At 37.5% G+C, this 25,678-nt stretch overlaps 2 protein-coding genes across 2 annotated transcripts; both read right to left on the bottom strand.

The window, feature by feature from the left end:
• Positions 1-7,520: 7,520 nt before the first annotated feature.
• Positions 7,521-10,792, bottom strand: LOC132632639 (glutaredoxin). The gene is made up of 4 exons (XM_060348640.1): positions 10,491-10,792; positions 9,947-10,035; positions 7,948-8,046; positions 7,521-7,860 (listed from the first exon to the last, which is right to left on the bottom strand). The coding sequence occupies exons 1-4, from the start codon at positions 10,592-10,594 to the stop codon at positions 7,775-7,777; spliced, it is 378 nt and encodes a 125-aa protein (XP_060204623.1). The 5' UTR covers positions 10,595-10,792; the 3' UTR covers positions 7,521-7,774.
• A 3,461-nt stretch (positions 10,793-14,253) lies between these two features.
• On the bottom strand, positions 14,254-23,827 carry LOC132632638 (uncharacterized). Its single transcript, XM_060348639.1, has 13 exons — positions 23,360-23,827; positions 21,150-21,285; positions 20,416-20,552; positions 19,845-20,043; positions 19,337-19,575; positions 19,140-19,251; positions 18,823-18,967; positions 18,550-18,692; positions 18,287-18,456; positions 17,061-17,357; positions 16,927-16,982; positions 16,251-16,462; positions 14,254-15,637 (listed from the first exon to the last, which is right to left on the bottom strand). The coding sequence occupies exons 1-13, from the start codon at positions 23,567-23,569 to the stop codon at positions 14,436-14,438; spliced, it is 3,258 nt and encodes a 1,085-aa protein (XP_060204622.1). The 5' UTR covers positions 23,570-23,827; the 3' UTR covers positions 14,254-14,435.
• Positions 23,828-25,678: the final 1,851 nt, after the last annotated feature.

Here is a 25,678-nt window from a genome sequence, read left to right as displayed (position 1 = left end):
TTGGGCAGCATTTCCTTTGTTTATACAACTTTTCCCATATTCTATATCAACTCCCAAACATCCGTAACATCATTCATAATCTACTTACAATCACAACATATCCATATTCATGATTCATTCCAAACTACTACTCAACAATAACACTATTCCCACATTTATGACCCATTTTCTATATTCTTCCACAATCCAAGTGTTTCAACTTCTCAATATCTTAAACATCATGAAATATCATAAAACTTACCTTAGATATTGTAGGAACAAGCCTTGAGTGGTATTACTCTTCTTGCACCAAAACCCTAGTTCACTTCTCTTGAAATTTCTTGGCTTAGATGACTTTAATGTGCTTCACACTCTTGATTTTTGTTGGTTTGATGAAGTTAATCATCAATTTCCTTTGGTTTCTTATGGATGAAGAGTGGAGAATATTCTAGAGAGTTCTTGACTTGTGTAGGTGAGAAATGAAATAAAATGAACTTGGGTCTCCTTTTAATAACTTAAAATCTGATTCCGTCGGGCAATTATACGGACACTTATACGGTCCGTATAAGTGACCGTGAAATTGACCCTTCAGTTTCTCTCCTCTGTGACCATTATACGACACATTATACGGTCCGTATAAATTTATACGGTCCGTATAAGTGACAGTATAATTCCACCAGTGAGGGACCATCCACTGTGATGGTTCTGCGGTCTATTGTACGGACCGTATAATTGACCGTATAACCTATCAGTTCACTGAATCTTATTTTCGTCACTTCGTTTGATCTCCGATCCTTATGGAACCTTCTTAACACTTGGTTAGCACTTTATTAACAATCTAAGGGTCGTTATAACTCTTCTCCAAAACGTTTTTAAACTCTCATTAATTCGATACTCGAAATTCTTGCCCGACACACAACATATAACTTGCTTTCCGTAACAACTTTCTTCCCTTACCTTAAATGTCTTTGAAATCTCGATTAGGGTCATCAAATGCTATTTCTTACTTATCAAAACATCGTATACGTCATCCCTTCGTTGGCCTATTCACTGTACGCTGATGGGAAATTTTTTGAGGTGTAACATTCTTCTCCCCTATTTGGAATATTCGTCCTCGAATGTTAAGTCATCGGGAATTCTATAAAAATTTTGCCAAAATTTCCCCTATAATATGACACTACCATATTGTTACAACAACCCATAATAACATTGCCTCACAGGGCCACAACACACTAGCAATATAAATTGGCCACACACGACCCATATGCATAAAAAGGAAACGTACATACCTCATAATTTCGATGTCTCATCATGGATCTCTTCCGGGGACCGAAATAAGTGCGGATATGTGGACTTCATCTTCTCTTCCGCCTCCCAAGTCATCTCTTCCTGGTTGTTATTTCGCCATAAGACTTTAACTGAGACCACTTCCTTGTTTCGGAGTCTCCGTACTTGTCTGTCTAAGATGGCAATGGGCACTTCTTCGTATGCTAGCTTTTCTGTCACTTGAACATCATCTATTGGGACAATACTCGTAGGATCCCCAACACACTTGCGGAGCATCGAAACATGGAAAACTGGATGGACTAATTCAAGTTCTGGAGGTAAGTCCAATTCATACGCTACTTGACCCACCTTGCGGATAATTTTATAAGGTCCAATGTATCGTGGACTTAATTTCCCTTTCTTGCCAAATCTCATCACTCCTTTCATTGGCGATACCTTAAAAAATACCCAATCATTAACTTGAAATTCCAAGTCTCGCCGGCGATTGTCCGCATAAGATTTTTGGTGACTTTGGGCTGTCAACAATCGATCTCGGACCACCTTGACTTTTTCTACCGTTTGCTGAATCAATTCAGGGCCTATTAGCTGTATTTCTCCTGTTTCAAACCACCCAATTGAGGATCTGCACTTTCTTCCATATAAAGCTTCATACGGAGCCATTTGGATACTGGAATGGTAGCTATTGTTATATGCGAACTCAATCAGAGGTAATGATCATCCCAGCTACCACCAAAATCTAATACACATGCCCGTAGCATATCTTCCAAAGTCTGAATAGTACGTTCGGCTTGTCCATCGGTCTGCGGATGAAACACCGTGCTAAGCTTCACTTGGGTACCTAGACCTTCTTGAAAAGACCTCCAGAACTTGGCTGTAAACTGTGCTCCTCTATCTGTGATAATAGATATCGGAATACCATGGAGTTGCACAATCTCCTTGATATACAACCTTGCATAATCTTCAGCCGAGTATGTGGTTCTGACTGGAAGAAAATGAGCTGCTTTTGTTAATCTGTCCACAATTACCCATATAGAATCATACTTGCCTCGGGAACGGGGTAACCCACAATAAAATTCATGTTGATCACTTCCCATTTCCAAGTAGGGATTTCCATTGCTTGCAATAACCCTCCTGGCTTTTGATGCTCGATCTTTACTTGTTGATAATTTGGACATTGGGCTACAAATTCTGCTATGTCTCTCTTCATGCCGTCCCACCAATATATCAACTTGAGATCGTGATACATCTTTGATGCACCTGGGTGAATAGAATACCGAGAATAGTGGGCTTCTTCTAGAATTCTACGACGCAATTCTGCAACATTCGGCACACATAGCCTGCCTCGGTATCTAAAAATTCCATCCATAGAAGTTTCAAATAGAGAATTCTCTTTTTCATGAACTTCGTATCTATAATGGCCCAACTGAGGATCTTCATACTGACGCTCTTTTACTTCCATATTCAGGGACGAAACTGTGGGATCATTAATACTAATCCCTGCACTACCCGAATCAATCACACGTACTCCAAGATTAACTAGTTGGTGGAGCTCATGAATCAATTCTTTCTTCTCCAAAGGAACTTCGCGTAAACTGCCCATTGATCGGCGGCTAAGCGCATCGGCTACTACATTTGCTTTTCCGGAGTGGTACAAAATATTCACATCGTAATCTTTCAATAACTCTAACCACCGCCTCTGCCGCAGATTTAACTCCTTCGGTTTGAAAATGTATTGAAGAATCTTGTGATCTGTATAAATATCGACATGTACTCCATACAAGTAATGTCTCCACATTTTCAATGCATGAATAACCGCAGCCAATTCGAGATCATGAGTTGGATAGTTCTTTTCATGTTTTCGCAGCTGTCTCGAAGCATATGCAATAACTCTACCATGCTGCATTAACACACATCCTAACCCAACACCGGAAGCATCACAGTACACCACATAACCATCTGGCCCTTCTGAAAGTGTTAAGACTGGAGCTGAGGTCAATCTATCTTTCGACTCTTGGAAGCTGCGCTCACAAGCATCGTTCCATTGAAACTTAACTGACTTCTGGGTTAGCTTTGTCAATGGGGCTGAAATACAGGAAAATCCCTCTACGAATCTTCTATAGTAACCTGCTAATCCCAGAAAACTACGAACTTCTGTAGGCGTCGTAGGCCTTGGGCAAGTCTTCACAACTTCAATTTTCTGAGTATCAACTCGAATACCATCATCTGAAATAACATGACCCAGAAATGTCACAGAATTCAACCAAAACTCGCACTTTGAAAATTTTACATACAATTCCCGAGTTCGAAGAATTCCAAGGACAATACGTAAATGATCTGTATGTTCTGATTCTGTGCGAGAGTACACCAACATATCACCAATGAATACTATTACAAATAGATCCAAGAGAGGCCTGAATATATTATTCATCAAATTCATAAACACTGCCGGGGCATTAGTCAACCCAAATGACATCACCCGGAATTCATAATGACCATATCTCATTCTGAAAGCTGTTTTGGGAATATCTTCTTCTCTAACTCTCACTTGATGGTAACCCGACCTCAAGTCTATTTTTGAGAACCACTTGGCACCTTGCAATTGATCAAACAAATCATCAATCCTTGGGAGAGAATATTTGTTCTTTATCGTCACCTTATTCAACTGCCTATAATCGATGCACATTCGTAGGGAACCGTCTTTCTTTCTCACAAATAAGACAGGTGCTCCCCACGGTGACGAACTGGGTCTAATAAACCCCTTCTCAAGCAAATCTTTCAGCTGTGCCTTTAACTCATTCAATTCGGCCGGAGCCATTCGATACGGGGGAATAGAAATAGGCTTGGAGTCCGGCAACACATCAATGGTGAAATCAATTTCTCTCTCTGGAGGAAGGCCTGGAAGTTCATCTGGAAATATATCCGGAAATTCATTCACTACTGGAACGGATTGGAAAGTTGGCGACGCTGCTTCGGTGTTATGAACTCGGACGAGATGATAAATATAGCCTTTAGCTATCATCTTTCTTGCCTTAAGGTAGGAAATAAACCTACCTTTTGGAGATGCTGTATTACCCTTCCATTCAAGCACGGGCTCTCCCGGAAATTAAAATCGAACTAATTTCATCCGACAATCAACATTAGCAAAACATGAAGCCAACCAATCCATACCCATAATCACATCGAAATCTAACATTTCCAGCTCGATTAAATCAGCTTTGGTCTGGCGATTACACACCACAAGTACACAATTTTATACACTTGTCTAGCTATCATGGGATCACCAACCGGAGTAGATACCTCAAAAGGTTTAATTGGCTCGGGTTTCACCCCAATACGACCAGCAACATATGGAGTAATATAAGATAGGGTAGAACCCGGATCTATCAATGCATACACATCATGAGAAAACACGGACAATGTACCTGTAACCACGTCTGGGGAGGACTCAAGATCCTGTCATCCTGCTGGAATCTGAGAAGTCTGCCCTACCGGGCGCACTAAAGAAGAACCAGCCACTGATCCTGTGGGCTGAACCCCAACTCTACCACTCATCGACGGGTAATCTCACATCATATGCCCAACCCGGCCGCAGGCATAGCAAGCATCCGAACCCTGGCGACACCGTCCGGAATGTAATCTACCGCACTGACTGCACTGCGGTACTGGGGGTCTCCTCTGGCTATAATCTCCCCCAAACTGAGAATCTGGGGCCTTCGAACTTTGACCCTGTCCTGAACGAAAAGAGCGATCAAATCTCCTACCTGTAAATCGCGGAGGTGCACTAGTCACCGACTGACATGGGTACCTAGAATGTGTCTTCCTTGATCCCCCTCTATAATCACTGCCTGCTCCCATAGATTTGATCTTCTTGCTTTGCCTTCTATCAATGTCACGGTCACCCCTTTGCGGATGTTGTTGTCCTTCTAGATTCTGGGCATGGGCTTGGATGCGGGAAATATCCATCCCATCTTGCAACGAAGTTGTCAAACAATCTTTGAACAAATGTGGCCCTAAGCCACTCACAAATCTATGTACCCGATCTCTCATGTCGGCCACCATAGTCGGCGCATATCTAACCAAAGAATTAAATTGAAGACTATACTCCCGGACACTCATGTTTCCTTGCCTTAGATTTACGAACCTATCCGCTCTAGCTCGGCGGACCTCGGGTGGCAAATAGTGACGGATGAAAGCATCTACAAATTCTTACCACACGGGAAGAGGCGCATTTTCTTGTCTTGATGCTAACCAATTATTGTACCACAATATCGCCACATCTCGGAGTCTATAAGATGCCAACTCCACAGATTCAGTCTCGGAGGCATGAATAATCTTCAATGTCCTCAACATCTCATCAATAAAACCTTGCAGGTCTTCATCCGGCTTCGACCCAAAAAACTCCAGAGGATTCAGACTCATAAAATCACGGGCTCTGGTACTAGCTGACCGATCACTTGGGCCCGCATTCTGCTGTTGTGCCTGGGCGGCAACCAACTGTGTCAATAAGCGAATAGCTTCGGTCATTTGTTGACCCGAAGTAGCCGGTGGATGAACTGGAGGCATAGGAGCTGGAGCTGAAGCCCCTTCTTGTTCTTCGGTAATAGGTGGAGTAGAAGAAGCATTAGATGTAGCCTCGTTATGTGATTCACCCTCATCTACATTCATCGGCGGCTCTGTTTCTGCCTGCCTTTTCGTCGTAATCTTGCCCTTCTGGGCGGCTTTAGCCTTCCCCTTTAGCGGCATTTCTGAAATCACACCACTATTACGGAGGATAAAATATTATACACGGCTCTTCGCACGATCTCATAAGAAGAAAGATGGTCATTTTTCCTAAGTGCCCTGTAGCCTCCTGTTTATTAGTGTGGCGCGCAACACACCATAAACAAGACTCTACTAGACACGACCCGTAGACACTTCCTAGGACTGAACTGCTCTGATACCACTTTTGTCACAACCCGATTAGGGGCCGTGACGGGTACCCGGGGCTAACCACCGAGCACCACTCATTTCCTTACTCGTCATAGTCATTACGCAATTCTTTACCATTCATATACTTATAATCATAAGACAACCATTTTTCATTTGAAACCATAATTACTTTTATATACATACGCCTCTCTGCTATCAAAATGATAATGTACACATATATATATACATATATACGGTAGTGACCTTGTGAGACCATATAATCCACACTGCGTATCTACGAGCCTCTACTAGAGTACTAGACATATAGACGGGACAGGACCCCGTCATGCCCAAAATATACATATACACAAAAGAATAATCTTAAGCACCTCCGAACAAATCTCTTATCTCATATAGCTATTCATGAACATGAACTATTAGCTTTCCGGAATGTAGGAGATTCACGGAGAAGAAAGAAGAATCATATCATCGGATTCATGCCATAGAAAGAAAGGACTAGCCCCACATACCTTTGTTGTTTAACTACTCTATTGCTTGCTCGTTCTCCTTTAATGCTCACGTCTATAATTACATTAACTATTCAAATATAACAAAAGATATACACTACTATGTATCAACAATGTATATTTTGCGTATATCATACACTAATATACAATAGATGCATTTACTAGTTATCATATAGTGGGGTGGCTATTTAAGTCAACTTCTCTTTTATTTATTGGCCAAAAACATCCACAACATATTGGACAAATATCTATTTTCATGAGGAACTACATCGCAACCATAAAAGAAATTCTGGAACTATTAATCCAAGCTTGGTCCTCAGATAACCACCCCAAACACCCATTATTCAACTGGATTTAACTGGCTTTATGGGCTCTCTCTCAGGACTAACAAATGTTGGAGCAGAGGTATTCACCTTATTCCACAGGCCCAAGAGGTAATACATTTACTACACACACCTAACCTGCATTACACTAAGCCCCTTACACTAATCGCATCTACATGATTGCAGATTGTTGACCTGCAGCTGAGTGATCCACCACTTGCGCAATTTTTTTTTTTGTGACCTGAGAACCCGCAGCGCTACCCTTCGGGTGCACACAGGGTAAACCCAACTCTGTGCAATAGCTCTCAAACCGGACAAATGCTATTATCTTAATGTACAATAATCGTTTTTACTATAACAACCAAAATATATCCGGACAAACTATGTCACTACGTAGAGGTCTGCTTGTACAAGGACAGGATCACCATCTCCAGCGAGAATTAGTAAAGAAAGAAAAAAAAAAGGCGGGAAATTTGACTCCTGTCCGAAACAGAAATGATCTGTAACGCAAATCTACAGTATATACTTCCCAAACAGATAGTAATGTCACAGCAGTAAGTTAGAAAGGAAAAAAAGTTGCATTAAAAAAAATGTTTAGAAGATAGAGGCAGGGTAAAACAGAAAAAGAAACTAGAAATTCAATGCCTTATTAAACAATCCCAACTAGAGGAGAGGAGGCCGTTAGTAAGTTACAGCACTCCCAACTTTATTGTTATTGTCAGCTTAACAACATACAGTGTATAAATGTGTTTACACTTTGGCAGGATCGTTGGGAACAGCAGCGGCATCCTTCAGCATAGGAAGTAGCTTTCCCTGTTGATGCTTTGCTAATACGCCTGCAGCAGAAGAAACAAATGTCACAGCTGCAAGAAAAGTTTAAGGAAAACATGAATGATAAAAGAGGATGAGTCGATGAGTCTTACTGTCGCAGCCACCAACATGTTCTCCCCCAATAAACACGTTAGGCACAGTCCTCTGCCCTGTCCATTCTAGTAGTGCTTGTTGCACCTCATCTCCATCACCTTCACATTACAAACAAGACTCTCTCATAACTATAATATATATGCTCCAACTAAAAGAGGGTGTATATTTGGACGATCCTTACTGAGACTAAAGAAAATGCTAGATCCATAAGAGGATGGTAGGAACGAACTGAGCACAACCTTTTAGAGCAACTGTAGTGGGTTTAGGAACTCTTTAGTAAAGATACGTTTGGGCAAAAAGTTAACAAAGCCAGCAAGTTCGAGATATATCTACTAGACGACTCAATCAACCAAACAACTTAGCGCAACATAGATCTCTCGATCGCCCTAGTTCTAGTGCTTCTATAGTTCTATGTACTTCCAGAACCAAATTCAAGTTCTCAAGGCTATGTAGCAATGTTCAATGCTTATTATAAGTAGGAAGATTATAGAACAAACTACTACCATGTCAAAAACAATGGGCACTGTAGCCCCGAACCAAAAATTGTATGGAATTTCCACTTGGATACTGTAAAATGATCATGGGACCAGAAAGCCTGACAATGGATATAAAATACTTTCTATTGAAAAGGAAGCATCATGGTAACCAACTAAACAAGTAATTCTTAAACCTCTCAGAAAATTTCAGTACGAAACATCGCGTTCTCAAAAACTTACCACTACAACTAAATACATTACACTCGTTTTTGCTTAATCTCCTCTTATTTTTGAACCTTAGTGCTTATACTATTTTAGGGAAAACATCCACCTTCCCAGAAGGAGGTTGAATTGTTCTTCGGATCTCTTAAGAAACTCTAGGGTCATTTTCTAATATACCCATGGAAGACATTCAGATCTTCTGATTTTTTTTTTTTTTTTTTAATATATATATATAAAGTTAACTTATAGATAGAACAATAGAATAGCAAACTGAAAAAGGAATAAAAACAAGATGGTGAGAAGTGAAGGAGATCTTGCCACGAGATTTTCAATAATTTTCTTTGGAGCTATTGAAAGAAAAGATCTAGGTGAATAAAAGGATTGTACATAAGATGTTTACTAGAGAAGTGACACATAGAATTACAAATGGAGAAAAAAGAGGAAATTAGTAACACATCCCCTCCACCTAAAAAAAAAGAAGGAAATGAAGAAATGAAAAGCTAGTTCTGATCTCTGACCCTAAAAATGATAGAAAACAGTTTTCGTATAATTGTGATGTGTGGTCAGCTTGCACGCACCTCACCGCAACTATTCAGGTTCGTAATTCCTACTCAGCTTGGGAGTACCTGACTATTTCAACCAATACCAGCTACCCCTCATCAACCTACGTCTTAGGTCTGTCAACCAAGGTTTAGGTAGGTTCAGGCAAATGGCAATGTGCACAAACTTTTAAAAATGTCAAGAAGAGCTTTGACTTTTGTGACGTTTACTAAAATTGTTTATAGAACACCAAAATTATCTTCTGAATCTTGTGGCCTTAGACGTGGTATTAGACATTCTAGGGGACTGTAGTAGTTAGGGGGAAAATGAGAATGCTGAAATTGAAAAAATTACTAAATAAAGAAAAGAGGCATCTTTTTCTTTTTTGATAGATTAATAGGAAGGTAAGACACATTAGTTGAAATGGAGGGAGTTACTATTTTGTACTTGTTGGGATTCGAACCTTCGGGGCTTCAAAATCCCAAGAATACCTACTATAATGAATCAGCATGCACATTCTATAAAATTTAATAGACTTCCTTCAACTTTTGAAACTAATCATTTAAAAGAGATTCAAGTTTGTTTTTGCTGAATGTTGATCTTCCAATGCAAAAAAATAGATGAGCAAAGCAAAGGAGGATATGTTTGTGCTTCGTGAGAATAAAACTATTAGTGTAAGAAAGCACAAATTTTGCAGCAAGAAGGTCGAACAAAGGTTATATAAAGCACTTGAAAGCAATTGATATGTGGAATCACTCACTTTCCCTGTCAAGTTCAATAACTTTGAAAGTAGCACCAAGTTGGGAAAGAAGCTGCTTCACCCTCGTGCAATATCCGCAGTATGTTTTACTGCATTTGGAAAAGGAAGCATAAGACATTAATAAACATAAACACCCTTTCACAAATGAGACATACTGGGAGCTCATTCAGAACAATTACATGCTTTATCAAGGTTTAGAGAAACGCCTAGCAACCAAAAATATTCGTTTTCCAACAGGATTCAATTGAAACCTTCTTCATTTTCGCATGATTTTGCTTTCTTATCCACTTAAAGCCAAAACACATACTATCAGAGAAGCACAGTTTTTCAGTTTAGGATTGAAAAATTCCATATCCACAATCTTGAAATATATAAGAATTGGCCAAATTAAACGAAACCGATTCATATTCCCCAATAAACATAAAAACCAAGGAAAAAAAAAACCTCTTTTTACAAGTACTATGAAACAAAAGTGAACCAAAAATGGAAACCCAGAAAAGATTAGGTAATTAGACAGGACAAAATTGGAAAGAGTGAAAGAGACCTGAAGACAACGACAGGATTAGAGGAAACAATCTGCTTGGCTTTGGTAAGAGAAATCTCCATTTTTTCTTTGCTAATCTGAGGTGAACTGAACACTGATCCCATATTTGGCTCCTTTCTTTATACACACTACACTACAAAGTAAGGGGTTTAGAGTTTTAACAGGTGTTGGAAGTTGGGTTTGGCTTGGTGTTCGATAAATTGCACAGGTGGCTTCTTCTTTCCTAGTTTTATGTGCCACCCAATTTTTCTCCTTTGGTGAAGTTTTGATACTGCTACTATTGACTTTTTGATCAAGAAAAGGATGGGTGGTTATCCTAGTACTCATATTCTTATGTATTGCGCTTATTTTATGCACGCCACCTATCCAATTGGCAAAACCTAAGGATTCCATTTGTTCTTTTGGACTAAGGACAACAGAAAAGAATTGGATATTTCTTTTGTTTTAGTTAAAATATTTATCGGAAAAGGCTCAAATTTGTTATTAAATTATTAAAAATGAGTCATTTATGCCACTCATCAATAGCTTGGCTCATTTATGCCATTGTCGTTACAAAATGACTCATCAATGCCATTGGCGTTACCAAAATGGTTCATTCATGCCATTTTTTATTAACGTCGATTTTACATACTAGATATGACATGTGGCCTCCAGTTAGAGGTTCACGTTGTTTAATTAAACCAACCTAATTTTTAATCCCAAATTAATTAAAAATCCGACCCATTTTGTAACGGCAATGGCATAAACGAGTCATATTGACGAGTGACATAAATGAGTCATTTCCCATAGTTTAATGACATATATGACATATTTGAGCCTTTTCCGAATATTTATTCCACTTACTCCTCCTTCCCAATATTTTGTGCACTTTTAGAAGTCAACTTTAATATCGGTCACATTCATTTTGCGTTAATTTATACATAATTGGAAAAATTTGGACTTTCATGTGATATGAATTTATAGATGATTAGAAAACTTTTAAAGTTTCTGCACAAGGATACTTTTCTGGTATTTTTTTTAATCTTCTTATCGCAAAAGTTGTTAAATCTTATCTACAAAAGCCAAGGTTGACATAAGAATGAATTTAGATAACAGTTTTAGGACACGGGGAAATACACATGGAGCCTTTTGTTTTTGGATTGGCTAAATTTGGCTAAATTTACTTTCATAGGACTGCTTTTTCCTCTTTTCAGTACTACCTAAGCCCGTCAACCGGTTTGAACCGGACCGGACCGGTAACCGGTTAATAAACCGGCCGGTTTCCGGTTTAACCGGTTCCGGTTCGAAACTTTCCAAAACCTTTTTTTTTTTGTATAGTATATATATATATATATTATAGTATTTATTAGTATATTGTAGGTATATTTACATATGTTATATAAGTTTATAAGTAAAGTTTATATATTTACTGACTAACAGCAATACAGCATATACGTGTATATATATATTAAGTTATACTAACTTAATATAAGTAAAAATACGAATACAAGTAAATAGAATAAAGCTCAATGAGCCATATATTTTATTCAATCATGGGTAACATTTATTTGCAAGTTGTAGTTTTTTTTAACTTGCAAATAATACATGAGTTGCAAAGAAATAGTAGAATAATAAAATCACCAATTGTCAATCATTTGGTTAATTTCCCCCATATCATATTTGGTCATGGAGATATCTTCAAAGTCTTCCATTTGGTCCGCTCCGCTTGCTATCAAATCTTCAATCTCTTTCTCTTCGCCTTCCACCGGTTCTAAGTTTTGGTTGCGTCGCTCCGATCTAATCCAATCGCGAATGCACACTAGTACTTGCAAGCTAAAATCGGATAATGAGTGTCTATGGTCTCCAATTTGTTGTCTTCCTTGGCTAAATGCACTCTCCGAAGCCACGGTTGATATTTGAACCGTAAGGATATCTCGAGTCATTCTTGAAAGTATCGGATGACTTGCCTTGTATTTCTTCCACCATGCTAAGACGTCCAAATCATCTAGTTCCTTGATATCCACATTTGGCTGCATCAAATAAAAGTGATATTTATCAAAGTTTACATTACAAGAAGGAGTTGGATGTGAATATAAAACTTTTAAATGCGACAAACCCGACAAGCCATTTTTGCTACTTTGAGAAGTAATAGGGCGTGGAGCAACAGGTGTAGCATTTTCTTCCAAATTAGAATAATGACTAAAAACTTTTCTAAACTCGGCATCAATAGCGAGCTCGGCTTCAGCTAAGGATGGTTCAACTCCCTCTTCAATTTCTAAAAATGTATAAATTTGATTAACCAATGCTCTAGTATAAGACATTTTTAAACAAGGATTTAAAAGAGAACCCAATATAAATAAAGTTGGGATGGAAAAAAAATACTTCTTAAATTTTGTTGTCATATTAAAAATAGCCGCTTGATAACCGGATTTATTTTTATACTCTTGTAAAACTCTAGCTATTTCCGTTAAGTAGGCTAAAATTTCAGTTACCGTGGGATAGAATTGTCTAGAAAAAGCAAGAGTTGCATTATAAAATTTTTGTAAGAGTTCAACACATTCCTTAACATCTTCCCAATTCGTAATATTTAACCAATCGTCATTATTAAAATTATATTTGTTGTGAACTTGTTGTATGGGAATCCTATACTCATATGCTTGTTGTAGCATAATGTAAGTGTAGTTCCACCTAGTCTCAATTTCTACTTGAATTTTCCTAGGTCTAAGGCTATTTTCCACACAAGAATTCTTAAAATCTCTCAGTCTTCCCCTATTAGCATTACAAAAAAGAAACACAACTGCATTTCTAACTTTTTGAATAGAATCTTCAAAACACTCAAGACTATCTTTAACAATTAAGTTTAAAATGTGACAACTACATCTCACATGAAAAATATTTTTAACGGAGGGTTTAATTACCAAATCACCGGACTAATTTCCAACAAAGTGAAAGCGGCTAGAATTGCAAATCCACCAAAGCTATTTCGGATTGTTGCAAAATCACCAACTCCACCAACAATATTATAATTGCAAAATTAATAATTGAAACTATAATAAAACTTTATAATATTTAATTGAGAGAAATTTAAAGTGGCTAATTGTTGCAAAGTAGCTATAATTGAGAGATTGAGAGAAAGAGAAGAGTAAATTGGTATGGATAAAAATGAAAATGGAGAGGGGTTTATATAGGGGTGGGGGATGGGTTAAAGTGTTAAAGAAAAAATTTTGGGGGGTTGGGGGGGCCAAAATGGGGGTTTGGAACCGTTTGGCAACAACCATTTTTGCAACTGGACCGTTGCCCACAGTCCAACGGTTACATTTTTTTTTTTTTAATTCTGACCGGTTTAACCGGTCCGGTTCCAGCTTCAAAAAAATCGAAACTGGACCGGTATATATTAAAGGGTTGACCAGAACTGGTTCCGGTTTTACCGGTCCGGTTACCGGTTTGAATCGGTTAACCCGAACCGGTTGACGGGCTTAGTACTACCTGGAGAAAGTTGATAGAAAAATAGTACTATATGAAGCATATTTCCCCACCTTTTTCCTTGGTAAGGACAATTTATTATCCAATCGAAAGACGAAAGATTTAGTATAAGATATCAAGTAATGACATTGACAACAGGCATTTATACTCAAGAGCTGTACATACATTGCTAGAGCCTATTAGTCCAACAATCCTTACTATGGAAATATAACATGAACCTGCTAAATCCCATCCAAGATATAAATACATAAGCTCAGGTGCAACTTAAGCAGAGGTGAATCAAGGACCTAAAGTCAGTGAGTTCATAACAAGTGTAATTTTATTATACATATATATGTATACATTTTTTTTTTCATACAAATATATAGTTACATAGTTCGAACTGAAAGCAACAGGTTCAGTTGAATCCACAGAACCTGCTTTTGCAGTCAAGTAACCAGTAAAGCCAGAATATGCTACTCCATTGTTGTATGAATAAGATGTCTATGACTTGGAAGCAAAAATAGCTTCTAAATCCTTGTACAATCCTCTTGGTTTTGACTTGAAGTCTGCTGATGAATCTTCTTTAGATGAGTTCCCATTAGCGTTCCAGAATCCACTCCATCCAACACGACTCGTTGAGGGATCACTTGGAGTTGTATTACTGTCTTTACTAAAGCTGGACTTTGCTAGTTCTCTGAATTGCCTCAGCCATGGTTTATCACCTGAACTTCTACTACCAGAACTCCTATTCCTGTCAGCAGAAGAAGTACTCCTATTCCTGTCAGCAGCAGAAATAATGTCCCCGTTTTCCTTTAGTGGACGATCTAACAGTGCAGACCCACTCTCGAGCTTTCTGATCAATCTTTGAGGAATGAAAAACAAGAGGAATCCAACTGATGCTGCTTTCAGACCAGAGCAGAAAGACTTGTCATCAGGACCGAGTCGCTTTGTTTGTCTGTATAATGCATACCATTCATTTACCAGTTGAGATAAAAATGCTACGAAGAAAAGTACAAGCATAGCGATTCCAATTTTTGTATCATTTCTTGCTGAATCTCTGTCTACGAGAACAATGCAAGCAGCAAAAATACCTACTTCACAGGCAACTGAGATGATTTCAACAAGCTGAACCTTTTTTTTAATGAAAGGCTTCTTCAGAACCATAAAGAATAGCTGGAAAGAAGTGATGCTAAGCAGGGCAACTATGGGAGTTTTTGAAGAAGAGTTCTTCAAATAAGTACCAGCCACAATTCCAAGACAAACACGCTTCACAAATTCAAGAAATGTGAAGTATATTCTTAGAATCCCAAACACCTTTTGGATAAAAGGTGCTTCTGCATCTTCGTTCTCATCGTCTGTTGCAATGACTTTGTCACGATGCTTATTAAGATTTCCTCCAGCAATTTGCGAGAGCATATACTTTGGTGGACCCCTTAGATCCTCAAACAGAGGTCCGAACATGATTAGATATGTAGAATCACGTGATGTTTTCCATGTCCACTGACCTCTTTTACCAGGACCTAGGGTAACTCGAACTAATTCTTCATACCAATGGAATTTCTGCCCTACTTGGTGTACCTCCTTATACTGAAGTAGCTTCCCCAATGTAATTCCAATAGAGAGGAACCAAATCAATGCGAACAAGAGAAATGATACTAAACCCAACAACAGAATTCCAACAGCAATTCCTGCAGATGTTCCTCCTAGAAGCAAAGAAGAACAAAATTTGTGATTTCGTAAACTAGATTTACAGATCTTGGAGTGATGCAGAAAGAAAATGTAAAGTGTGCAGATCTCCTCTATTATAGGAAATTATTTTACTAAATGATTGCCTACGGATATAGGATTATTTAGGATCTTAATAAGCCGTCCCCCTATGGACATTTTATAGTGATATGCAACCAAGTGCCTAATTTCTAACAATTTATGTGGTTATCTCTTTTTTAAGGAAGGAAGACAGGCATGCAATAAGACATATCATCTGCGTATCCTCGCTCCTACTCGAGGTGGGGGGTCAGGAAGAGAGAATGATTAGGTGAACACAACCATATTAATAACGCACAAAATCTCTGCAAATCACAATCTTTCCGCAATCAAAGTTCTAAAAGATATAATGCATTGAACCTTGTGACCTTATCAATATTCGATAAAGGGAAGTGATTTCTAACTGTTATAGATAAATATTCTGTATTCGAGATCAGTCATTAGTCATTACAGACATATCCTGTCCCTTTTAGATGTGAAAATCGATGTCTTACCGGTGGAGTGTACTCATTGCAATGCAAAAGGAGCATAGTGCATAAGAATTAGAAATACCTTTAACAATATTTAGCGAGGCTTTGCAAATGCAAGGTATAGCCAGAAATACAAGAAAGATCTCAAATCTTGGAAAGACCAAGGCTCCATAGCTCCACTTTGTTTCTCTGTCCTTTCTTAGTTTTAAAACAAAAAGGAGAAAAGCATGCAGCAATATCAAGCTGCCTCCAATAACGGCTAACCAGAACATGCTTCTGTCGAAATTCCTCCACCTGAAAACAGCAGATGAATTATTCATTTACACACGCTAAATCTCCAACTTTTGCTTTAAAACTTGTAGAGAAATATTTCTGGGTAGATGCTTGATCATCCCTTTTTTTTTTCACTAAACCTGAGCCTCAACAGCTGAAGCAAGGTCAGTATGTGTTACTTTGTAATTAAGTTGTGTGCCAAGGGGGTATAGCATGAAAAAATTGACGTGCTATCAACATTATTTTCTTGTTGAGAGGGTTGAATTAGCCCAGGCTCTGGTTTCACGTGGTTTGTAGGTAGTGTGGTTTACAAGTAGTAATCCTGACCTTTAGTGCATGTTAGTTAAGTTCCGAAAAAGAGGAAACCAGTTGAAAGTACACCTAAGGCACATAGATTTATTGCATTGTTATCCAATAAATTGAAAATTTAAACATCCTTTGACCACTTCAAAAAATTGTGACACGAGACATCATTCAAAACTTGCCCATTAGAATATTGTTGATCCACGATATACTGCGCTTCCGGAAGAAGATTCTGGCTCTGCAATCGAGAAGAACATTCAATAACATGATCATGGAACAAGTATTTATATTTATTGTGAAATTTATGAATTCCTACCTGGAAGAATGATCTATATTCCATAGGACTAAGTGGCAACCCACTTAATGCTGCAGCTTTGTTCACATTGTATTTGTCTGTTTTCGTTCCAAAATCATGAATTTTAGAGCTGTATGAATGAGGGTTTGTTGGGGAACCCGGTCCCATCATGAATGGATGCATGCTTCCAGTTTCCCATGGGAGACTGAAGTAGGGAATACTCCATTGCAGGCCTCTAGCAAATTCATAGTATTCAACTGGCAAGGTAACTGGCAACCATCTCGCCAATGCAAAAACCTGTATGTGACAAGCTATTCTCTGTTTCAAGACACAAAAAGAAAACATGTTTATTCAGAAAATAATGTCATGGATCAATCAATCTAAGAGTGATATCTTGACCTTAAAGATTTTGTATATTGCAATGAACTTAATGGAAATAAGATGCTTGGACATTTCCCAAAAAAGAAGAAAAAAAAAAGTGTTCGTCCACATTAGAGCCTTATGACCAGTTTCCCTTAGTAGCTCAGTGATGGTTCAACTGTTGGCTGTTTTAAGTATTTCTTGTTCCAATTTTGAAGGTAGCACCCTCGACATACTAATATTTTCAGAAATTATGCTGCCTGCTACAGAGTACTAAAACTGGGAGCAAAGTTACGGCTACCCCAAACTCTACAAAAAATCTGATTTGCAATGAGTGATCTGCCACACTGGAATTATCTTTTGAGAAAGCAACAGATCATCTCATGGTTGCTTGCAAGAATACATCTAAGAAACGAAAAAAATGATTTTTTTGGCCTAACCCAACCCAAAAATCTAGCTCATGAAGTGAGAATTGCCCAAGACCATATAAGGAGACAAGTCATTTCCTCTACCAATGTGACACTTAATACCCCTCCCTCATGGACAGAATTGGACATCTAGAGCATGGACAACATAATAACATTCGGACACACAATAGTAGGGATGGGCCTATCTCCGATACCATGTTAACAAATGGACCTTGGGCTTAGTTAAACTCCAAAAACTAGCTCATGAGGTGAGGATTAGCCAAAATCATATAAGGAGGCAACAACTCATTTACTCTGCCAAACAACTTCATGAGCTTCACTAAGAGCCTTAAGAGGTCTAGAATTCAAATCCTGCCTCGTGCATCTAACGACCAAAGCAGTACCCACATGGAATGCAAACTGTATTGCATGACATTCATCAAGTCAAACATAAAGTTGTTAAAGAAGGGGGGTATTTACAAAAAGATTTCTAGCAGGATCAGATGTCATTAAAGAGCTTGCTCTTATGCATGCACCAACAGATTGGAGGCTTGCAGTTGAAACAGTGAGGAGCCCTGCTGCAAAAGATGTAACCACAAAAGCAGCAGTTGCAAAGATTGAAAGCACTTGAGATATCGTTGGTACAGTATCTGTAAAAGAGTAAAAGAAGATTGATTGTATACTTGAGCAATTTAAGCATCTATAAAGCAAAAGAAAGTCTTCGAAGAACTACAGAATATTACAGTGCTTGAGCCTGAGAATATTAGATTGCAGATTCCCATTTCCAGCAACATCACTAGTTACATTTTCAGGGATGGTCACAGAAACAAAATCATCTCTGGCTTGTATATTGACAACGTACATACTTCTACTCATTTCTTGAAAGCTGGAAATACATACGAAACATGAAATCAATGATCCATGACAGTACGTGATAGTAATGATGTTACTCTTTGTAACTTGCGAAGGAACAGGAAAATTCACCGAGGACGATCAGTGTACATGGAGATTCTAACCTCTGCAAATTTCCTCCAGAGATGGATACATGACAAGAATTAAAGCCAAACACTGGCTCTACGAACTTTATCAGTACAGGAATTTGCTCTTCACAGGTCCTCATCCTAGATGTTGTGCTCAACCTGACAGCAGGCCGTTGCATATCTGAAGGACCAATAAACTATTATATTTTGGAGAAACAAAATAACTAGCATATCATACATTAGCAGGACAATCACATATCATCTACAATTCAATACAGCAGGTGAGCAGTAGAGACACTCCTTTCTCAATTTAGTTCTTCTTTGATATGTTTATAACAGGCAGTTGAACATACCATATAGGAAAGTAACTGGAGTCACAGAAGCAATGGAGGTTCCCTGTCTGCTCAATATTAAGTTCGATCTTAGGCTCAACGTCACTATAGCTGTCTGTGATATACCTCTAACCTGGAAATGTGCCGAAAAAATTACTAATATGTGTTAAGTACTGCCAATAGAATATCAAAGTACAATAAACATTGGAAAGACTAACCTGAAAGCCAAATCTACGTTCTCCAAGGCTATTTCCACTAATGGGCGTAAGCAATCCCTGACTTATGCTCAGGGAATTCAAAATTTCTGTAGATGAGTTGGAAATAGGTTCTGTAAAGTACAAATACACCTCCATGTTCTCAGTAGTATTTGTTGCTAGCACGGTTCTCGTTTCACTGTCAATTTGAAGTAGCCTTTCAGGTATATAAGTCCTTATGGCGACGGACACTGTCCTTCTATCTGTTGAATCCAGTATCAAAGAGATTGAACTTTAGTTTGTTTAAGTGATTATTGTTAATCAATTATCTTTATACACTTGGACTGGTTTCTCCAGTAAATTCCTATGAAGGTATCACATATGAAACTTGTTTCAATTGTCACATAAAGATAGACATGTCTTTGATGATGAAAATGGGAAGGCCTAAATATAACTCTGGAAACAGAAAATCTAATTAAAACGGAGAATCTATAACTGATATGAACATGACCATGGTAAGGAAACTGCTCACCAAAATGTATAAATAAACTTGAATTTTCTGTCCTTGTAAATTTGTTTCCAGCAGGGTCTGAACAGAAGTTTTTATCCATTACCAAGACTGCTCTTCCATAGTCACGTGTAGATAGACTCACGACAACAGAAAATTTAAGGTCTGGCTCAATAACATTGACTGTGTTTGGCACGACCTGTCCAGCTCCATAAACGAGAAGCTGCAAATTAAAGAGAACACAATTGATAACTAGGTTTTGAGCTGAAGAGATAATGAAAAGGAATTCCCAAGAACTCTGGAGCTCCTACACAACTCTCCCAATACATGGACAATTTAAAAATGTTTGCAGTGGTGAACTTCAACCAACAATATATCTATCTCAGACTTCACTTGGATTTGAAAGGTCAAAAAACTTTGAAGGAAAGATACTTAGACATCGAATATGGAAACATGAACATTGATGCTTCCTAAACTTCAATTTATGCAGAAGGGTCCAAACAAGAACCCAAGCTCTCATGCAAAAAACTTATATACTGGACAATGGTGGAAAACCATCTGGTTGTTAGCATATTTTAGCTTCTCGTCTACTTACATTGCAGGAATTCGTGGAAGAGCATCCAAAACCACCTTGGCTCCAACATGGCTCACTGAAAGTTATGTCTACTGAAACATTGGAAGCATTTGTAAAAGTTGTTGGTGTGGTAATGTAGGCTGAGGGGGGGATGGTGTCTGCAGAAGAGTAGGAACATGGAATAAGGAAGCGAAAACATAAATGAATTTTAAACTTTACCAACTGTGACAACTAGACTAGAGTCCCAAACATGAACACATATCAAGCTTAAAAAACACCAAGTTTATTTGCAACCTGTCTATAATTTGGAAGGCAACTGCAACCTAAAGGTCAAAATATAGTAGGGTGCCTACTGCCTAACCAAGTTAAGAATGTAACATGTATGACGTAACCTTTTTATGCGAAGTTCGAAATGATTGAAAGACATTACAGTGAAATAGAAGTTTATCATATTATTGTTACTACTATTAAGGGGAGGATTCCAAACCTATCTGACTAATAAGTAAGATCCACAGCTCCCCTGATTATGTTCTCTCCATACTTAATGATCTCTCCATATCATAAATAATAGCTAACTATCTTGAAGAAAGAAGGCTTAAAAGCAACAAAAACAACTTAAGCCTTGAAGAGAGAACTCAGAAGTACACCATAGAAGATAATAGTCGTTTTATGTGCCCATAAGTAGCATCATCTAAGTATCATGAACTATTAGTGTGCCACCAACACCATAAAAAAGTAAAAAGGTTGAGTGCTACCAACAGTCCAGTTATAGTGAGCACATCCAACTCCAAGAGTTCCGTTGGTGCAAACTTCAAAAGTATGATTTCCATCAAGCAACCGTGTGTAAACAATTTCTCCACCTTCACAAACTGCAGGGATGAAATCATCCAGCTACAATAACAGCAAATGTAGTAATTAGTAAAAGACTGCTGAAACTAAATGATCAGAAAATTTACCAAGTTGAGAAAATAAAAACTGAAATTTAATAAATATAGAATAATCTTCAATAGGAAGTTGGATCCTAAGGACAGAGAATAGATATCTCTCGAATACTGTGTTTTCCTTGACTGGTTACTTTCCATTATATTCCATGGATGTCATACCACAAATTTTTCTTCCAAATCACAGAGATTATTTTGGGATGATAATAGGGAGATGCTTAAACATTCATGTACTACAGAGATATTTTTTCCAGGTAGTTGGCTTGGCCTAATTCATGGCAAAATTCTAAATGATGACGCATGCATCATGTCAAGGGACTGAGACACGCCTTTAGCCCTCACGTTTATCGATATAAGGTGCATGTAGTTTGACAGTAACATGTCCCTTTTCTATAATCCTTCGCTATCAGATGAATTTTATTTTTTCAGGGAAGCAAGTCATACATATATGTTATCGAAAAGAAAAAACAAATCATACAGATGCCTCACTTTTGGCATTGTTGCGGCTTACCATTAAATGCTAGTACATATTTAATTAAAGGATTGAAGATAATGTAGATGGAAGTCTGCTGACAAGAGGGAATGAGCGTAAAGATGGTTTCTCTGAGCTGACTAATCCTCATCTTAGATACGATAACACTGGTTTACTGAACCACTTCTCTTATTTCATTTGTTCAGCTTAAACTTATCGTATAAGTTTTCCTGTAATCCTATGCTTGTGTCTTTAACCCTCTGTTTGGATGGTTGTTTCCCGTGGTTCATTAATGTACAATATGGTATGGTACAGTATGGTGTTGTATTGTATTGTATTAATGAACATAATGTTTGGATAGACTGTATCGTTTGTTGTGATTTAATAACATTTATATTGTTTGGTTTGACTGTATCGTACTGTATAATAACTTGTAAGTTTACTAAAATACCCTTAACTCTTAATTAGAAATTAGTTTATATATATTAATAAAACTCAGGTAAAGAATAAAATAGGAACTTTAAAAAATAAGTAGGTAGTGAGTGAGGGTGGTGGAGGGTGGGTGGGATGAGGGTGGGGGTAGTGGTGGTGAGGGGTAGTGGGTGGTTGTGGGATGAGGATGGGGGTAGTGGGTGGTAGGGTGGGGTTGGGTGGTGGTGAGGGGTAGTGGGTAGTGGGTAGTGGAGGGGTGGGTGGGGTGACATGGGTGGTTGTGGGATAAGGGTGGGGGTGGGGTGGATGGTGGAGGGTGGGAGTGGGGGTGAGTGGTAGGGTGGGGGTGGGGTGGGGTGGAGGGTGGGGTATAATGGGGAAATGAAATATGTAACCACGGAAAAATCACCAAATCCGTGGTTATAAAAATTGGAACTTTTCATGGTTATATAACTATGGGATGAACCACGGGTTTACAACACCATACCATATAATTTTAAGAACAATGAAAACAAACATGTTTTCATACAAAACCATACATTAATGAATCATGGGAAACCACCATCCAAACAGGGGGTAAGTGACTAGTGAAAGGAGTTCCGATTCCTATATGTTTTATCCAAATTTTGAGTAAAATTTATAACCAAATAGTTTCAAATTGATCTTTTGCTTTTGAGAGTGAGTGAAGTGGGAAATAAAAGCAGTTTGCGTTTAAGGAATAGCTCAAACAGGATATTTTTTTTACTGCATTCAAATTAACAACATGAATCTAGTCGAAAATTCGAGATTACTTTTCCCAGGCGTTCAGATTTTCTGGTCACTACTGCTAGGACCTCTTTTTTTTATTTTTTTTATACTGCATACTGCACCTTTAAAGCTTAACTCTATAACAGTCATTCTCACATGCCTTGATCCTAAAGCCTGAGAACATGAGGATCATCAAAATGCTCATAACTAGATACATGCAAATTCAAGGACAATCCCTATTCTTTCTCTTTGTTGAAACAAACTCATAAATTTGCAGCAATGGTAATAAGGGTCTGCATGTAATTTACATTAAAAAAAATAAAAAAAAAATTCAATTACATGAATGCCACAGTTCAACAGTACGCAAACTAACCTTGCAACGGGTGGAGCAGTCCGCACAAATGCTTCCATTGCCACCGACCAAAACTTGAAAAGCAAATTTAGCAAAATTTCTGTTTGAGAATACGCGAGGAGTATTCAATAACTTCAAAGAAATATCTGAGCCATCACAATGAACTTTAAAACTCAGAACAAGGAAAACCCAAGTATGCAAAATCAACCAAACAAATTTTTCTCGACCCATTTAAACAAGAATTACATGTCAATGCAGACAATTTGCATGAGTGGGTACTTGAAGTGATTCTAGCTTAGACAAAAACAAGAAAACTGTTTGTATATTGGAGGAACAAGGGAATGCAGTATTTAGTGGTGGAAGTTGAATGAAGGTTGTGGTGAAGATATAACACATGAGACTGAGAGTGCAAGTGAGAGAGTGTGAAGGATAAGAGAGAGGAAAAAGATTCCAAACGGGAAGAAAATTGCGTAATAAATGAAGACAAAATGATAAGGACAGTAGTTGTGATTTGGCTATGAATGGGAAATGAGAGAGAGGAAGTTGTAGAATTTTAAAATTTTAATGCAGTTCGAGAAAATGATGATTTCTGCTACAGGACAATGTCATCTCCAACTCTCCATTTGTTTGTGGAAACGTGGCTCGTAATAAGTGTACTTAACAGCTTGTTTGGATGACTGTTACCTATTGTATTCTAGTTTAAATACAATGTTTGTTTTGATTATTACTTAAGTTTTATCTTATATCATGATGTAACGACAGAAAGTCTCATTGCGTGTGTCGTTCGATTTGGTGTGATTGTATCGTTACCTTATTTTCTTTTCTCAATTCATCTTTACTTATTATCTAATAATCTTATTTTATCTCTTAGGTACCATGCATTTTTTTATATTGTAGCTCTATCTTGTACCCTACTTTTCTTGTAGGTTTATGTTTCAAATTATTGATGTGTGATATTATGTAATGACGGAAAATGATATAATTTATCAAACGTTGTATTCATCAAAACATTACAATACAATATAATATGATACATTATAATACAATATGTAACAACCATCCAAACAGAGTGGAAGTGCCCACTCCCGTGTATTTCCTTATTAATCCGTTTTAAGAAAAAGACGCATTGCCAATTTGCAAGAAAAATAATTTAAACAACTGATTTTAAATTAGCCGATATCAACTTGTTCAGAATTGAGACGTGATTGTTGTTATTGTTAAACATCTCATTTTATCTTAATGAGAAGTTTCTATAATCTGACATGTTTAAAATCACAAATTCTAAATATATATATAATCACACAAATATTATGACACATTTAGAATTATAATTTTTTTTAAAATTACTTTAAAAAAAAAAAAAATCATGCATAACCAGTTTATTATTATACCATGTAAATTGAAACAGAGTGGGCAGTGTGTATTCTGTTTATCAGGTGATGTCTAATTAATAGGAGTACCTACGCCTACCAAGAGTTCTTATTAAGTACCTACAATAAAGTCTTGCACCAACAAAGGTAAGTTCAATTCTTAAAGTCTCATTCTTCAGTTACAAGTATAATCAATGAAAAATGGTTATTTCTGAGTACAACATGCCACCAGAAATTTTTGTGTAGACGTGGAAGATCGGTAAAATAAAATACAAGAGAGTCGTTTTTTTTTTTTTTTTTTTTAATCTAAAATGATAAGAAAATAAATCTTAGATCTAATTTAATTCTAAAAGTTAATTCATGAGACGAGGATCGATCAAAACCGTATAAAAAAATCTGGCTGCCTATCAATCGCATAAAAAAATCTAGCTGCCTATCCCACAAAACGATGTAGACTACTAACACAAGCACACCAAGTCCTGAACTGAGATTATTAGACGAATTCGAACAAACAAAATTCAAATGATTGTGATGCTACATTGGCGAGTTGATGGTTCTAATTAACACATACTCATTTAGCTAGTTCTTTGTCCACTTCCAATGTTTTCTTTTAACTCCTTTTTTTTTTTTTCTTCTACCTTTGGTATTCTCCAAATTTGATACATTCCCCCTCCTTAGAAATAGTCACACCCCCTTCTCATTTTTCTCTCTTTTCCTATACTAGACTATATATGTTTTGATGGTTATAAAGAGCTGAAATGTTAGAACATTATTGTCTAATGTGATACTTACTAATTTAAGAGAGTAGGTACATCACGTGCATGCACAGTTTCTATTGCAAGGACACAAATAGTTATACCAATATAAGTGGACTATATATTTTGCTGTATCCTTTCTTATATGTTGGAGGTTGAATTTAGAGTACAATCGACAATGGGTAAAAATCCCACCAAGCCAGCTATTTTCATAT

This window comes from Lycium barbarum, chromosome 3 (assembly GCF_019175385.1).
Source record: "Lycium barbarum isolate Lr01 chromosome 3, ASM1917538v2, whole genome shotgun sequence".
Taxonomy (NCBI): Eukaryota; Viridiplantae; Streptophyta; class Magnoliopsida; order Solanales; family Solanaceae; genus Lycium; species Lycium barbarum.
This window is presented reverse-complemented; position numbering and strand designations above follow the sequence as displayed.

Excerpts from the sequence above, each read along its gene's own strand:
- LOC132632638 (XM_060348639.1), bottom strand. The coding sequence starts at position 23,569 with ATGGGTCGAGAAAAATTTGTTTGGTTGATTTTGCATACTTGGGTTTTC. Across the intron at positions 16,983-17,060 it reads AATATAGATCATTCTTCCAG|AGCCAGAATCTTCTTCCGGA; the intron begins GTAGGAATTCAT and ends TCTCGATTGCAG. Across the intron at positions 15,638-16,250 it reads CTCGCTAAATATTGTTAAAG|GAGGAACATCTGCAGGAATT; the intron begins GTATTTCTAATT and ends CTTTGCTTCTAG.
- LOC132632639 (XM_060348640.1), bottom strand. The coding sequence starts at position 10,594 with ATGGGATCAGTGTTCAGTTCACCTCAGATTAGCAAAGAAAAAATGGAG. Across the intron at positions 10,036-10,490 it reads AATCCTGTCGTTGTCTTCAG|TAAAACATACTGCGGATATT; the intron begins GTCTCTTTCACT and ends TTCCAAATGCAG. Across the intron at positions 7,861-7,947 it reads ACATGTTGGTGGCTGCGACA|GCGTATTAGCAAAGCATCAA; the intron begins GTAAGACTCATC and ends CTTCTGCTGCAG.